Below are 17,724 nucleotides of genomic sequence, written 5' to 3'. Positions count from 1 at the left end.
ATGGTTCAAGCCACAGACACTGGCTAGCTAGAGTTGGGTCATAAAGTTCCAAAAGAGCTCCCACCAAGGTCTAAACGGCCCTTTTGGAACATACTTACAACCATCCCAGAGAGAGATCACTTTTCTGAAATAATCTCAGCTAAGATAGGGCCTCACTTAAGACAGGGGCTTAGGAAATAACAATGGGCATCTGTCACTATAAAACATTGCAAGATTTATGATTTTTTTTTTTTTTTTTTTTTTTTTGAGACGGAGTCTTGCTCTGTCGCCCAGGATGGAGTACAATGGCGCAATCTTGGCTCAATGCCACCTCTGCCACCCGGGTTCAAGTGATTCTCCTGCCTCAGCCTCTCGAGTAGCTGGGATTACAGGCATGTGCCACCATGCCTAGCTAATTTTTGTATTTCTAGTATAGACGGGGTTTCACCACGTTGGCCAGGCTGGTCTCGAATTCCTGACCTCGTGATCCATCCACCTCAGCCTCCCAAAGTGCTGGGATTACAGGTGTGAGCCACCGCACCCAGCCCAAATATTTTTAAAGCCTTGTACTACTATGAAAAGCAAACAAGGGGAAAGGTGACTAAGTAAGTTTTAGCTTCAAGAACTCATAGAAACAGAATAGGTCTTGATCACTTAAGAATTAAAGCTTATAATAATAATAAAACTTATATAAAACTTATATAATATACTTATATATATTATATATACTTATATATATTATAATATATATATTATATATATACTTATATATATTATATAAACGTTAATTACAATATGAATTAGAAATAAAATTTTCGCATTAACTAAATGTTATAGACTAATTCTTCAACTGGGATAACCATGTAATTTATCTTTCAAACTGGGACACTTGAGAGTGAAAGGAAGTGCTATTAATAAATTATGACAGCACAAGGGACCTACATAAAGACTGATCCAGACAAGCCAGGACCACAGGGTCACCTTACCTTGAATCTTTTCATTAAATGATCTTTGTAAAATGTATTTACACTCTGACTTGTCTCATTAAGTAAATAATGGGCATAACTGTTTTTGAGGATTAAGACTGTTGTTTGGGATCTAGTCCAAGAATGTAATAGTGAAGATAATAGGCAAAGAAACTGGATTGAAATTATATTGGCCACAATAAACATTTTCTGGTCTGAGTTTACTTTTTTAGAGATCTCAACTTATTTATCTATTACTATTTATTATTTGTGAGATAGGGTCTCACTCAGTCACCCAGGTGGGAGTGCAGTGGCATGACCATGGCTCACTAAAGCCTCTACCTCCCCAGCTTCAGGTGATCCAATGACCTCAGCCTCCCCAGCAGGTGAACTACAGGCACGCACTGTCATGCCTGGCTAATTTTTGTATTTTTGGCAGAGACAGGGTTTTACCATGTTGCCCCAGCTGGTCTCAAATTCCTGGGCTCAAATAATCCACCCACCTCAGCCTCACAAAGTGCTGAGATTAGTGCTGTGCTTGGCCTATGGTTTCAATTTAAAAAAGAAAAACTGGCCGGGCACGGTGGCTCATGCCTGTAATCCCAGCACTTTGGGAGGCTGAGGCGGGTGGATCACGAGGTCAGGAGATCAAGACCATCCTGGCCAACACGGTGAAACCCCATCTCTACCAAAAAATACAAAAAAATTAGCCGGGGATGGTGGCGGGCGCCTGTAGTCCCAGTACTCAGGAGGCTGAGACAGGAGAATGGCGTGAACCCAGGAGGCGGAGCTTGCAGTGAGCAGCGATAGTGCCACTGCACTGCAGCCCGGCCAACAGAGCGAGACTTCGTCTCAAAAATAAAAAAAAAAAAAATAAAGAAAGAAAGAAAGAAAGAAAGAAAGAAAGAAAGAAAGAAAGAAAGAAAGAAAGAAAGAAAAAAGAAAAACTAACATCCTCAAGTTTTTTGTTTATTTAAAAAGACAAGTCTGTAATCTTGACCTGTTGGGCTACAGGTATGAGCCACTGCAGCTGGCTAATTTAAAAAAAAAGACAAATTTTATAAAAATAGAGACAGGGGTCTCGCTGTGTTGCCCAGGCTGGTCTAGAACTCCTGGCCTCAAGCAATCCTGCCTCAGCTTCCAAAAGCACTGTGATTGTAAGCATGAGCCACTGCGCATTGCCTATCTTCAAGTTTTTATATACTAAATTTTAAGAATTACATAGGTAAATCAAGACGATTAAAAAAATTAAATCCAGGCTTCCTCATGAATATAAGCAAGCTATTTATCCTCTCTGTAATTTAGTTTCCTCATCTTTAAAATGGGGTTAATCACAGAACTCTACTTCTGAGATTATTAGGATGACTAAATAATGCAATATTTATAAAGTACTTCATACATAGTAAATACTGTATAAATATTTATTAAATAATTAATATAGGTGGTAGGCTTTCTAAATTCACCACATTAAAGGAAAAATACCTCAAAGCTAAAATTACCCTTGAAAAGTTCCTTACAAACCCAAAGATTCTGACACCATGAGAAGTACTGGAGAATTATATTTGAATAAGCAACCAGAGATTCACATATTCCATCTCAGACTTGTTTCACGGCATATATTCCTTCATGGGCCTTAGGGGCAGGTGGTTCACCAACACTAAACTATTTCTCCAAGTATCTTTCTTTGTGGGGAGAAAAAAAGGGGTGAAATCCTTAAAGAAAGTGACTCCACTGGAATCATCCAAAAGCATTGTTATTCTACCAAGAAACCATCATAAAGAGATGGAGTGGGTTTCCCTTTAAAGATGAACATGCAATGAAAACACAAGTGGGCAAACATTTCTCTACCTGACAAACATTCTCCTTGAGTGCAGCTCCTCCACCGCGTTCACCCTGCATTTTTTTAGAGGCAGGCATCCCAGGATCGTGTTCTACACCTTCCTCAACAGTCTCCTTGGGGCTTGCGGCCGTCCTGTGAGGCATTAGTTCTCCCTTGCAAAGAAAAAATAATGTCCCACATCTGTATTATTGATGTCTCTTCCATTTGACCCCCTCCCTCTGGGCTGCTATTTGTCTAGCCATTAAGCACTTACAGATGTTCAGCCAATCACTCGGGCGGACTGCATGCAATGTTAGTTCTAACCCTGCTGTGATTGGGCGGGTAGTGGGCGCCTCATGCCCTGCCACTAACTGCTCTGAGGCTGTTTGTTCCACTGGAACTTTCTGAGCTGTTCCATTTTAAGGTTTCACTAAGGGAGAGAAAACATTCTTAAGTTTATTTGATTACTTATTTGTCCTTCCAAGATCAGTGTTTCCTAAATAATGCCCCTCTTGGGCATTCTATTCAAATTGTCCTGGAAAGAAACATTCTGCATCATAATGTGTGATGCTGACCTGTCTTCCCTCTTTTAACCTAAGTTGGAAACCCAAAGATAGTATCAATGATTGCACTGATGCTTTGCAAGTAAATGGCTTTAAATCTTTTGTTTCCTGAAGGCCGATATTCATAAAAATTGTCCTAAGATTAAGTAGCTGATGGTCTCAAGAAATAAGCAAGTAAATCTTCCCGCTAACCACAGCAGTCTCAATTTTTTTTTTTTTTTTTTTTTTTTTTTTAAATAGAGACAAGGCCTCACTGTATTTCACAGGTTGGTCTCGAAATCCTGTTCTCATATGATCCTCCCACCTCAGCCTCCCAAACTGCTGAGTGGCATGAGCCACAACGCCCAGCCAGCAGTCTCAATTTTTTTCTTTTGAAACAGGGTCTCACTCTGTCACCCAGGCTGGAGGGCAGTGGCATAATTTCGGCTCACTACAACCTCTGCCTCAAGGGTTCAATTGATTCTTGTGCCTCTGCCTGATTAGCTGGAATTACAGGCGCACGCCACCACACTCAGCTAATTTTTGTATTGTTAGTAGAGATGAGGTTTCACCATGTTGGCGAGGCTGGTCTCGAACTCTCAACCTCAAGTTATCTTCCCGCCTCGGCCTCCCAAAGTGTTGGGATTACAGGCGTGAGCCACAGCACCTGGCCAGTCTCAACTTTTATAGGACAGTATCTAAGTTCCTTCAGATCATATGTTGACTTGATATTGTGCTCTCTGGTTTTACAAGTTTACTTAACGATGAAACACTTATATACCTAATTGGACACCTACAGCATAGGATGTGATGATCTTTTAAAAAGACCATATTGACAGCTGCAACACATGCCTTGCCTTATTATTAGGATAAGGCTCTACTTTTCCTCCAAGATTCCTTATGGCCATCAGCCACTTCAGTAGAATAGTATTCTTAAGAAAACTCAAGGGAAAGAGGGATGTGGCCTCTGGCGTGAAAAGTAGCTTCTCTTTAGAAGGTGAAAAGATCAGGAACTGAGTAATACCTCTGAGCCTGAAATCTCTTTTGACGAGTCATCATTTTTCACTTTTTTACACTGCATCTTGGCTGCAGCATGCCTCTGTCGTTTTCGCTTCCTTGGTTTGTCAAATATCTTGGTAGTGCCTATGACAGGAAAATAGGTTTTATCTGCTGGCTAATAACACACATGTCCAAAATCTCTCATCCTATTATTAGAATAAAAACCAACCTTAAAACTCATTTAATTCTCCAGCTTTGTGGATTAGGAAAACGGGGGAAATAAGAATTGAGACTAACTCATGATGACATAACAAGAAGGGAAATGGCTACACATATGTAACTTCTCCCTCATATAGATTAAATAGTAAGTGTATAGGTTATTACAGAAATTTTAATTCATATGATTGAAATGACAAATCTTATAGTTCCTCAAAGGAATTAAATCCTATAGATGAAAGGGAAATGCATTTTACTAGTCATCAGAAGATACCACTCCCTAGACTTCAAGATTGGAGACAATAATATAAATCACTATATGATTTAAAGATTAAAGACCGGGCACCATGGCTCCAGCCTGTAATCCCAGCACTTTGGGAGGCTGAGGCCGGCAGACCACATGAGGTCAGGAATTCGAGACCAGCCTGACCAACATAGTGAAACCCCGTCTCTACTAAAAATACAAAATTAGCCAGGCATGGTGGTGCATGCCTGTAATCCCAGCTACTCAGGAGGCTGAGGCAGGAGAATCACTTGAAACCAGGAGGTAGAGGTTGCAGTGAGCTGAGATCACGCCACCGCACTCCAGCCTGGGTAACAAGAGCAAAACTCCATCTCAAAAAAAAAATTTAAAAAAAGGATTAAGATGGAGAGTTGAGGCTGGGCACAGTGGCTCATGCCTGTAATCCCAGCACTTTGGGAGGCCAAGGTGGACAGATCCCAAGGTCAGGAGATCGAGACCATCCTGGCCAACATGGTGAAACCCCATCTCTACTAAAAATACAAAACAAATTGGCCAGGTGTGATGGAGTGCATCTGTAGTCCCGGCTACTCAGGAGGCTGAGGCAGGAGAGTCGCTTGAGCCCGGGAGGCGGAGGCTGCAATGAGCCGAGATTGTGCCACTGTACTCCAGCCTGGGCAACAGAACCAGACTCCATCTCAAACCAAAAAAAAAAAAAAAAGAAATTCTTCTAGTCCCTCCTGCACTTTCCGTTAAACACATTTCAACTGTGTTATAGAAACATAAAGAGGAATCTAAGAGGTATTTCATAAAACATTTAGGATATTTATGCTAGTTAACAATATGAAAACTGGAGTTTTGAAGACTGCCTCAGTGAGCTCTTCTTTGACTGCCTGATTGAGTTGGAGAAGCTCTGCCACCAAAACTGCTCACAGCCTAACACTAAAAGAAGAGTTAATATGAGCAAAACAGAAAGGTTTGAAATTCTCGTAAGTTGGAACACTTAACACAAAATTTATAATGGATAAAGTTCACGTTGTAGGTTTTATTTTAAAAACGAAATATAAAAATACAGGAAAAGAGCTGATGTTATTATTATTACTACTATTATTTTAAGAGACATGGTCTCTCATTGTTGCCCAGGCTACAGTGGCTGGTGTGAGCAACAGCTCTCTGTAGCCTCAACCTCTCGGGTTCAAGGGATCGTTCCATGTCAGCTTAACAAGTAGCTGTGACTACAGAAATATACCACCATGCCTAGCTAATTTTTTTAAACTGTAGATAGAGACAGGGTCTCACTAAGTGCCGAGCCTGGTCTGGATGGAACACCTGGCCTCAAGTGATCCTCTTATCTTGGCCTCCAAAGCGCTGAAATTGCAGTTGTGGGCCACCATGAACGGCCTGATATTATTTTGAAAGCAGCTTATTTTTAAATCTTACAAGCAAATTGACCAACCTATGGGATTACAATTGCCACATGGCTAAAATAAGCTAACATATTGCTAGATTTACTTGTTAGAAAATTTAATAATCGTAGACCACATGAAATATAATCTTCCCATGATACTCTTTGCTAGCAGACCACATCTGTTGCAGTGTGCTCAAATCTGGAATAATATTTCAAAAATGACACTAATCAATAAATGGCATTGGCAGACAAATGAAGAGTGGAAGAAAGAAGTGGCATGGAGAAAACCTAGGGTGGATAAGAAGACAGGAGTATGACCATGAAATTGGTCAGGTGTGGATTTAGTTCCCTGACCTTGCTACCTTGTTCATTTTCACATTTCTTCTATAAAACAGGAATACTATAGATAATAACCTAACTCTCTGTAATGCTTTAGAGAGATTACAGGTAGCATTCCTACTAAAAGTCCTGGTAGAGTAGATATTCAATTTATCAATATTTTTTCTTTTTCAGGAAGCAGATTTTGGGCAAACCAGTTTTAAAACTTGTACCTCACTGGTCGGGCTTACAAATGTAACAATTTTTGCGGTTGACAGACAACGTGCTTCAAACTTACTACCTGCATTACGTTTTTTAAATCTCAAAAATACTCACCTCCACCAAAATCTTTTGAATAAGATGTGGCACAAGATTCAGTTATGCCATTCTCCAGGTGACCAGCTTCATAGCACTACAAATAAGTGAAAACAACACCATTTACAGAGGAATGAAAAAATAAACCCTTTACTTTATATGCCAAAGTCTGAATTGTCAGCTGCCATGGATATTGAATTTTGACTTGTTTTAGCAATTAAAGAAATCAACATGACCACAGTAAAGGGTTCAACGGAAACTTCAGGGGGAAAGGAATCAGATTTTAAAATGCTCCAACAGACAGGGCATGGTGGCTCACACCTGTAATCCTAGCAAGTTAGGAGGCTGAGGCGGGTGGATCACCTGAGGTTGAGAGTTCAAGACCAGCCTGACCAACATGGAGAAACCCCGTCACTATTAAAAATACAAAATTAGTCGGGTGTGGTGGCACATGCCTATAATCCCAGCTACTCAGGAGGCTGAGGCAGGAGAATTGCTTGAACTCGGGAGGCAGAGGTTGCAGTGAGCCAAGATTGCAACACTGCATTCCAGCCTAGGCAACAAAAGCGAAACTCTATCTTAAAACAAAACAAAACAAAAACAATGCTCCAACAGACCTGTGAACACTACCTACTCCTTAAGAAAAAATAAAGACTTGCCAGAGATTTCCAACATATATACTAGATACACAATGCTTTCTGTGACTGAAATGGAGAAAGAGAAGGTGTATGTACCCAGAGATCCACAGCCTCAATTTTATTGCGCTCCACCCTGTACTTAAAATCCATCTTCCTGGCCGGGCGCAGTGGCTCATGCCTGTAATCTCAGCACTTTGGGAAGCCGAGGGGGGCAGATCACCTGAGGTCAGGAATTTGAATCCAGCCTGGCCAACCATGGCCAACGTGGTGAAACCCCGTTTCTACTAAAAATACAAAAATTAGCTAGGTGCTAATGGCGCACACCTGTAATCCCAGCTACTCGGGAGGCTGAAGCAGGAGAACTGTTTGAACCCAGGAGGCGGAGGTTGCACTGAGCCAAGATCGCGCCACCACACTACAGCCTGGGAGACAGGGCAAGTCTCAAAAAAAAAAAAAAAAAAAAAAAAAGAAAAAGAAAAATAATTCATCTTCCTACAACTGTATTCACAGCTATTAGATTTGACAGATACCTGTTTACTTCGTGAACTGTAAATTAAACAGTTCTGAAATACTGAATGACATTCCAACTTAAAATGACTTCAGATTAATCCAAATTAAAGCAACATTAAAACTCAAAATAAATACTCAACATTAGGAGTCTAATCAAGAGCCAAACATTTTATTCACCCACTACTAATATACTTGTATGAATTAGTTCCACCCCAAGCAAATGTCTTTTCCTACAAGAATGATAATAGTCTTCATCATAACTATAAAACAACATTTAGTGGTCACAAAAAGTCAGTATAGTAAAGGCCATTCTGGCTGGGCGCGGTGGTTCACACCTGTAATCCCAGCACTTTGGGGGGCCGAGGCAGGTGGATCACCTGAGGGAGTTCGAGACCAGCCTGACTACCATGGAGAAACCCTGCCTCTACTAAAAATACAAAAAATTAGCCAGGCATGGTGGCACATCCCTGTAATCCCAGCTACTTCAGAGGCTGGGGTAGGGGAATCGCTTGAACCTGGGAGGTGGGGGTTGTGGTGAGCCGAGATTGTGCCATTGCACTCCAGACTGGACAACAAAAGCGAAACTCTGTCTCAAATAAATAAATAATAAAGGCCATTTTTGCTGTAGAATTCCTAATGTTTGGGACTAAAACAAGATAAAATACAGCTGTGAATTTCTGAATGCTCATTTTATCATATTAATAAATCATAAGACTGCAATTCTCCTCATGTTCACTATATATCAGAAGTCTATGTCAAGTAAAATGAATGGGCAAATGTTAGGTATCCAATTCAACAAAACAAGACTCCTAGACAAATCCACAAAATACATTTCTGTAATTTTTTTAAAAATATCAATCATTTTATTTAGATAACAAATTAGTTCATTGTTTAACAGTTACCCAAAAGCTGTGAAACAAAATAATTACAATGCTCCCCAAACTACAGTCAGAGAATAGTGCAGGAAATATTCTCATTTCTATTATGATCAATTTTATAACTTAAAATAAAAATTAACAGCACACACACACACACACACACATGCACACACACAACAATCATACCATATGAATAAAAATCAAACTGTTTTGTTTAGAATGAAAAAGACCAAATAACTTCTTAGAGGATGTGACTAAGATGCCAGTAACTTACTTTGCATATATAGTCTAGTGTGGATATACATTAGGCCAGAGTACCCTTAAAGCACTACCAGAACAGATCAATCTCTCATTCTGTTTGACATACTGATTAATCCACCTGCAGACAGGGTGGTGGTGTGCCTGGTAAACCAAAATGGAACTGAATCATGGCTTTAGCCTTATGACAAAATATACCTCAGAGTAACCAGGACTTCAACAATGAAGTAGGCCAGGTCAGATGGCAGGACAGACTCCCAAACAGACAAGAGGACACTTTTCTCCAGAGTTTGGTGCTAGCCATAACCAATAATTCTGATTTTCTCTTGCTCTGATCCCAAATTTAATGGCAACCCCCTCTCCCCAGAAGTAAAAATTCAACAGTGACAAACAGTTATTAAGTATAATTAATACTTAAAAGAGACTGGGAATCTGAGAGAGGGTGAGGATAAATATCAGGGAGTATTTTTTTTTTGAGAGAGAGAGTGAGTCTCCCTCTGTCGCCTAGGCTGGAGTGCAATGGCATGACCTCGACTCACTGCAACCTCTGCCTCCCAGGTTCCAGCAATTCTCCTGTCTCAGCCTCATGAGTAGCTGGGATTACATGCAGGTACCACAACACCCAGCTGTTTTTTTTTTTGTTTTTTTTTTTAGTAGTAGAGACGGGATTTCACCATGTTGGCCAGGCTGGTCTCCAACTCCTGACCGCAAGTGATCCGCTCACCTTGGCCTCCCAAAGTGCTGGGATTACAGGTGTGAGCCACCACGCCCAGCCAATACCAGGGATTTTTTGGTAAATGGTGCTAAAACAACTGGACATCAACATGGGGAGAACAAAACTCCATCTCAAAAATTCAAGAAGGAACAAAGGTTTGTATGTGAAACCAGAACCAAAAAGCTCCTAAAAGAAAACACAGGGAGAACATCTTTGTGTCCATGGGGTACACAAAAATTTCATTTATTGATTGATTGACTGAGACAGGGTCTTGCTCTGTCACCCAGGGTGGAGTGCAATAGCACAATTATAGCTCACTGCAGCCTTGACCTCCGGGGCTCAAGACATCCTACCACTTCAGCCTTCTGAGTAGCTGGGACCAGACACGCAACACCACACCCGTTTTCTGGGGGTTTTTTTTGGGATTGTTTTTTGTTTTGTAGAGACAATGTCTCCTTTATTGCCCAGGCTGGTCTCAAGCTCCTGAGCTTAAGCAACCCTACTGCCTCAGGTTCCCTAAGTCCTGGGATTATAGGCTTGAGCAACCACACTAGATTTTTTTTTTTTTTTTTTTTGAGACGGAGTCTCACCCTGTCACCCATGCTGGAGTGCAGTGGCGCAATCTCGGCTCACTGCAAGCTCCGCCTCCCGGGTTCACACCATTCTCCTGCCTCAGCCTCCCGAGTAGCTGGGACTACAGGTGCCCGCCACCACGCCCGGCTAATTTTTTATATTTTTAGTACAGAGGAGGTTTCTCCATGTTAGCCAGGATGGTCTCGATATCCTGACCTCATGATCTGCCCACGTCAGCCTCCCAAAATGCTGGGATTACAGGCGTGAGCCACCGTACCCGGCCACCATCACACTAGATTTCTTGAATAAAACACAAAAAATATGCATCACATAAAAAAAAAAAATTGATATCCAGTCTCTACCAAAAAAAGACAAAAAATTAACTGGGGATCCTGGGAGGCAGAGATTACAGCAAGCCAAAATTATGCCGCTGCACTCCAGCCTGGGTGATAGAATCAGACCCTGTCTCAAAAAAACAAAACAAAAGGGCTATGACGACACGGCAATAGGATAGAGTAGACTAGTGATGTTTGAGATAGTAGTTTAGTAGAAAACAAGTAAGAGGATATGAACCCAGAAAAGAAATTATAACAAACACAAACTTAATCTTCAAAGCATCTAAAAATTTTTTTCACTTGGAAAGGAAACCTGAAACCAGTTTATACACATACATGGTCACACAACTGCAAAACAGCCTTTCATGCAGGAAATCTCAGATCATGTATGCCTGCTGACACACACAATAATTTCTATATGTATGTACATCAATGTTGTAACTGCTACTCAGAATGTAATTTTTAAAATTTCTCACTTCCTGAGTTTATTTCTTTCAGAACTTACAAAAATAACATACCTTTTTAGAAAGGCCAAGGTCCCCCTTCTTGGGCATAAATCCAGGGTCTAAATCATTGGATTCAAGAAGTTTCTTAGTTGGTTTTCTTTGACGTTTACTTTCATAATTTCCTGAAATGCATGTATCTTTACATTAGATGATTTAGAAACTGGGCACAAGTTAATTTTTAAAAAATCTGTATACCACACAAAATGAATCTCAATGTTTTTGATGTTTTCCCCGTCATCTTAAGGGAAGAGGCAGGATGGTAATTTGCTTATTATAAAATATTAGTAAACAAAACAAGTAAATAGTTCTCAATGCAAGCACAAACTAATGTGAGGGATGTATGTGTGGTGACTTTAAATCACAAAATAACTAAGGGAGAAATCGGAAGGACAGAATTGTCTTTATAACAACTGATTGTTGGTGAGGACAAAATAAGGAGAAGTGGAGTGAAATAGAACTTGGATAATGGTCATAAATGGACCAAGATTACAGTTTCTGCTCTGCCCCTAAGTAAATAAAATTCAATAGGTAAAAGATAATTCATAGGATCACTAAAGAATTATATAAAAGAGCTGACTTAATAGAGTTTTGGCACATAGTAGGTACTGAAATAATAACTATCTTTACTATTCTTTCAAAAACCTTTTTTATTATACCCAACTAGTTTAAGCACAATTGGAATCGTTTCTTTAAGGAATAACATCAAAAGCTACTGTTGATAATGTAAAAAAGTTATATCCAAAATTTAAAGAGGTACAGAAAAGAGGATTCTTCCCATTCCTTGACTGACTATAATATTCCATAGTTACAAGGTGAATTAGAGACAATACGTTTAGATCCAACTCTCCCCAGGTGATATATAAAGAATGATCAAGTGAGAAGTAACTGGTAATTAACTTCTAATGAACTGGTAATTACTATGTTGTCAGGTATATAACATTATACATTAATACATTATGATCTCCATTTTATAGATGAGGAAACAAGTTCAGAGATTAAACAACTTCCCAAGTAACATAAGGATTGGTGGAGCCAGCACTTGAAGCACAGTGCTTATTCCACTAATGTGCAGTGCCCCTCTTGAAGCCCTGTTATTCCTGGTTGTTAATTTACACAGTGGCTGATCAACAATCATGAAGAGCAACACTGGAGCAAGGAGCATAGTTATTAAAAATACATCTTCTTGATAGTGTACCACAGTTCATGGTTAGTAACTATATCTAATTAGCCATCATTTTAAGTACTTCCCAGGACAAAGGGGGGTAGTTTATTGTATATAGATACAATGTTGGCTTTACATCAAAACATACTAAAATCTCCTGCTTCCTCTAATCATATCTGCTCAAATACTGAGACCCCAACCCCACCTTACCTGGCGTTTTAACTAGCAATTCCTCAGACTCAAGGGCAGGCCGTGGAGAGACTTCCGGAGCCACAGGCACAGACAAGGTCAGCTGCGGCAACTCAGCATGTCCACCTCCAAGTTCTGACTGAGCCAAGGGGCCCTCCAAAAACGGAGCCTCCCTTTCAAGAACTGGAGGCTCTTCTTTGGTTGAAATCAAAGAATTCTCGTCCACCTGCTTGTTCTGAGCACTAGATCGACCTCGGGCTAGAAGGCTTTCCTCTTCACAGCGGGAACTTACCTAAGAACAAAAAATAAAAATAGAGTCCACAGGCCAAAATTGTTGTAATTTAAGTGTCAAAAAGAATAACGCACTTTAAAAGGAATGAAATTCTGACAAAGGCTACAAAAAGTGGATGAACCTTGAAGACATTATGTATGCTAAGGGAAATTACTTAGACACAAAGAACAAATATCATATGATTTCAAGTATATGAGGTATCTAGAATAAGAAAATTCTTGAGACACCAAATAGAATGGCAATTGCCAGCGGCTGAGCAGAAAAGGGAGTTATTGGTTAATGGGTATTGACTTTTAGTTTGGAAAGACGAAAAAAATTATCGAGATGGATGGTGGAGATGGTTGCACAACAATGTAACTGTGCTTCATGCTACTCAACTGTACACTTAAAAATGGATAAAATAGGCCAGGCGCAGTGGCTCACCCTGTAATCCCAGAACTTTGGGAGGCCAAGGCAGGCAGATCACAAGGTCCAGAGATCGAGACCATCCTGGCTAACATGGTGAAACCCTGTCTCTACCTAAAAATGCAAAAAATTAGCCAGGCATGGTGGCGGGCACCTGTAGTCCCAGCTACTCGGGAGGCTGAGGCAGGAGAATGGTGTGAACCAGGGAGGCAGAGCTTGCAGTGAGCCGAGATCACGCCACTGCACTCCAGCCTGGGCAACAGAGTGAGACTCCGTCTCAAAAAAAAAAAAAAAGGATAAAATAATAAAATTTATGTTATATATATATTTTTTTAACCAAAATTAAATGAAGTTGACTGAGATACACTGAAGCTATAATATTGATAAGTCCACAACAATAATTCAAAAGCAGGGGAAAAAGACTGCTCTAATGTCTCCAATTAAAACAACTACTAATGAACTCCTTAATGTTACAATTGGTAATTAATGGGAAAGAAAGAAGCACTTATTCTGCCTTTCAAATATTTCAGGACAATAATAGAGTCCAATTAATGAAAGAGACTATCAGTTAATAAAAACAGAGAAAATAATAAAATCTGAAAGTCTTCATTTTGTAACCTCTAGTAAAATTATTGATATAGGTAAAGATCTTCAACTGGGGTTTTCAAAAAACCATCAGGGAAGCTGGGCATGGTGGCCTACACCTATAATCCCAACACTCTGGGAGGCTGAGGCAGAAAGATCACTGGAGCCCAGGAATTCGAGACCAGCCAGGGCAACATAGTGGGACACCGCCTCTACAAAAAAAATGTTGTTAAAAATTAGCCAGGTGTGGTAGTGTGCACCTGTGGTCCCAACTACTCAGGAGGCTGAGATGGAAAGATTGCTTAAACCCAGGAGGTCAAGGATGCAGTGAACCGTGTTCATGCATCTCTGCACTCCAGCTTGGGCAAGACACTGTCTCAATTTAAAAAAAGAAAGAACAAACTGTCAGGGAATGGCTCATGGGAATAAAACATTCCTTTTTTTTAACCCTCTAATGTACAATATATTCCACATTATCATCTCTGATATAGTCTAGCTAAAAATGTTCAACTTCAATCTATCAAACTGATAGGTTCTATCTTCCACTTAACAGAGAACAGGAGATAGAGAAAACAATCTAAGTGACACCTATGAGGAAGCAATTACACAAATACAGAAAGTAGATAACTTTATATGTCACTCTCTTATAGACATGATCATGGGATTTTTCTGAATTCAAAGTGATTTGAGAACCATAACAACTAGTTACAATGAGCAGTCCTAGATTGAGTCCTGGTATGAATAATCCAAAGGTAAAGGTTAGGGGATAATTGGTAAAATTTGAAAGACAGTTGATGTCAGATAAACAGATCTTATATAAGATGTAAATATGTTAAATTGATTATAAAGGAAAATGTTCCATTTTTTAACTACATATTAAACTATGTAGGGGTAGAATGTCAAGATGTCTCTACTTTAAAATATTTCATTTAAAAAAACTGAATTAAAAAATAAGACAAATAAGATACATTTACTTTTGAAATTAGGGTCAGACTATATATATTTCACTTTATATCCCATATTTTTACTTAAGATTAAATCATAACAATATTCCTAAGTCATTACTCTTTGAAGGCAAAGAGGGAAAAATATATACATAAAGAAATATAATACGTAGACCCATTTATATATTTCCTGAATAACCACTAAATCCTAAGTACTGTGCTAGAAGCTGAGAATAAAAACAAGATCCCAGTTAAGGAAATTATTGTTTCATGAAGGTAAAGTATGACACTGAAGATAAAATTGCAGTTTCCTAAGGACCAGTGAAAGTTTGCCGAAATTTTGCAACATACCTTGTGCACCTGCTCCTGTACCTTCTTTTGTTTTTTCTTAGGAGCAAATATCTGATCATATTCTTCTGTATATTCCAAAAGCCACTTGCTTGGCTTCCTAAGGCGTTTCTTCTCTGACCGCACAGCTAAAAGATGATAAACAAATTCAGTATTAATCAAAAAGCTTCAGGAAAACCCACTGTTTTTATGAGACCATCTGATACTCCCAAAAGTAACCAGATGGGAAACCACATAGTAAAATAGACTATGGCTTAAGATGCAAGAGGCACAAAATGGCTTATGTTTTCTCATTTGCAAAAGGAGCTGGGGGAGACAAAAGGACTTGTGTTACTTTATATACACAAATAACAAAATATATGTGGCCTATCCAATATTAAGGAAAAGGTTAAATTTAATGCCAGGTCTTACAGTCACTGACACCTGTACATATAAAGCTAATATATACCTAACAAAAATATAGCATCTAGATCAGGTATATGGGTAAAATACATCTTGAGTTACAGGTTAAGTATGCCTTATCTGAAATGCTTGGGATCAGAAGTGATTCAGAATTTTTCATATTTTGGAATATTTGCATATATATACAGTAAGTTATCTTGGGGATGGGACCCAAGTTGAAACACCAAACTCATTTATGTATTACATACATCTTTTATACACATAGCCTAAAGGTAATTTTACAAAATATTTATTTTCTACATTATACAAAGTTTGTGTACAGTGAACCATAAGAAAGCAAAAGTGTCATTATCTCAGCCACCCATGTGGAATATCTGTGGTTGTTTGGCATTACCATCATTCCTGTCTCTGAATTTATATGCTACTGACAGGCAAACATTTTCTTATACTTATTCACACATAAGTACTTAACAGTAAAAATATGACATACCATTAATACAGTGAAAAAGTAACGTGTTCAGGGTAGCTAAGCAGCACTGTAGCATCACTAGAATACTTGTATCAGCTGATAAAAAAACAGTAATAACAATGTCGGGCTTTGTGTCTCCATCTATGATGCTGTGTTTTGATTAAAAGGTTACTGTATAAGGTAAGAAGAAACATCATCAGAAGCAATTGAGGAACGAGGAAGTCCTCTAGGAATAAAGAGGCATTCCGTGGGATGGCTTTTTAAAACGTTTCCTCTAAAGTCATCTGTCTCATTAACAACGAGTATTGTCTAGAAGGATTTCATTTTATTCATTTATTTATTTTTTGAGACGGGGGCTCGCTCTGTCACCCAGGCTGGGGTGCAGCGGCATGATCTCAGTTCACTGCAACCTTCACCTCCCAGGATCAAGCGATTCTCCTGCCTCAGCCTTCTGAGTAGCCGGAATTACAGGCGCCTGCCACCATGCCCAGCTAATTTTGTATTTTTAGTAGAGACAGCGTTTCACCGTGTTGGCCAGGCTGTTCTCGAACTCCTGACCTCAAGTGGTCTGCCTGCCTTGGCCTCCCAAAGTGCTGGGATTACAGGCTCTCGAGACACTGCGCCCGGCCCAAGGTTCTCATTTTATAAACTGACATGATTTCTTTTTCTGTTATGAATGAACACTGCTCTGGTCCTTCAATAAGCCCATCACATACATTAACCATGTCATCTACAGGTACTTTTTCTGCAGTGTTAATGTCATCTTCATTATCACAATCACTCTGATTCAGATCGATGTCAGCTCTATCACCATGGTTGAACAAAGAAACGGGAGCCTCTTTGTAGATATTAAAAGCTTTCTTGTTATCCACTTCTTCCAGCTTACTGACAAATGGAAGGTATACTTTTTGCATATGTAAGGATGTTACATATTTTTCTTACTTTACTGAAGAAGCCATCAAAATCACCACCTTGTTCATTATCATCAGTGAACACAGTTGAAGGTCAGAAGTGGTGCCAGGCATGCACAGCTGTACCTTTAGTCACTGTGTTCCAGGTACTGACAACAGCATACATGGCATCCTTCACTCCTTTTGAAACCGTTTCACACCCATACATCTATTCACAGCTGCCAGCTTATTCAAGAAAGCGTTTTTATATTTACTCTTCATCAATCTAGGGATTCCCTGGTCATATGGCAGTGAAGTCACACTTAAAGGAAAAGCACACGGCATAAACATTATTTTTGATAAAATTGCAGCTGCAGGATGAGCTGAAGAGTTTTCAAGGAGGAACGGTCATCATCCAGTCCAGCTTCCCTGAAATAAGCACCAACCACTGCTACAAAATGTTTGTGAAACCAATCAGAAAAGATGTCTCTAGATATCCATGCCTTTCTGTTAGCATAATAACGAACCGGTAAGAAATTCATGCCCTTGGGGCAGGTGCGGTGGCTCAGGAGTTTGAGACCAGCCTGGCCAATATGGTGAAAGCCTGTCTCTACTTTAAAAAAAAAAATACTAGCCAGGCACGGTGGCTCATGTCTATAATGTGAGCTACTCCAGATGCCGAGGCATGAGAATCACTTAAACCTGGGAGGCAGAGGTTGCAGTGAGCCAAGATCTAGCCACTGCACTCCACGCTGGGTGACAGAGCCAAACTTTAAAAAAAAAAAATTCATGCCTTGGGGCTGGGTGCAGCGGCTCATGCCTG

At 39.7% G+C, this 17,724-nt stretch overlaps 1 protein-coding gene across 9 annotated transcripts in view; it reads right to left on the bottom strand.

Annotated features, from left to right (window-relative positions):
• NSD1 (nuclear receptor binding SET domain protein 1) overlaps positions 1-17,724 on the bottom strand; it is a 174,551-nt gene that overhangs the window by 51,358 nt on the left and 105,469 nt on the right. For all 9 annotated transcript variants that reach the window (XM_055285103.2, XM_055285106.2, XM_055285105.2 and 6 more), the window contains 6 exons: positions 15,144-15,268; positions 12,588-12,858; positions 11,228-11,337; positions 6,824-6,899; positions 4,330-4,448; positions 2,793-2,936 (listed from right to left, as the gene is read on the bottom strand). In XM_055285103.2, the coding sequence (XP_055141078.1) occupies positions 2,793-2,936; positions 4,330-4,448; positions 6,824-6,899; positions 11,228-11,337; positions 12,588-12,858; positions 15,144-15,268 (845 nt within the window). The remainder of the gene's footprint in view (positions 1-2,792; positions 2,937-4,329; positions 4,449-6,823; positions 6,900-11,227; positions 11,338-12,587; positions 12,859-15,143; positions 15,269-17,724) is intronic.

Source organism: Symphalangus syndactylus, chromosome 7 (genome assembly GCF_028878055.3).
Source record: "Symphalangus syndactylus isolate Jambi chromosome 7, NHGRI_mSymSyn1-v2.1_pri, whole genome shotgun sequence".
Taxonomy (NCBI): Eukaryota; Metazoa; Chordata; class Mammalia; order Primates; family Hylobatidae; genus Symphalangus; species Symphalangus syndactylus.
This window is presented reverse-complemented; position numbering and strand designations above follow the sequence as displayed.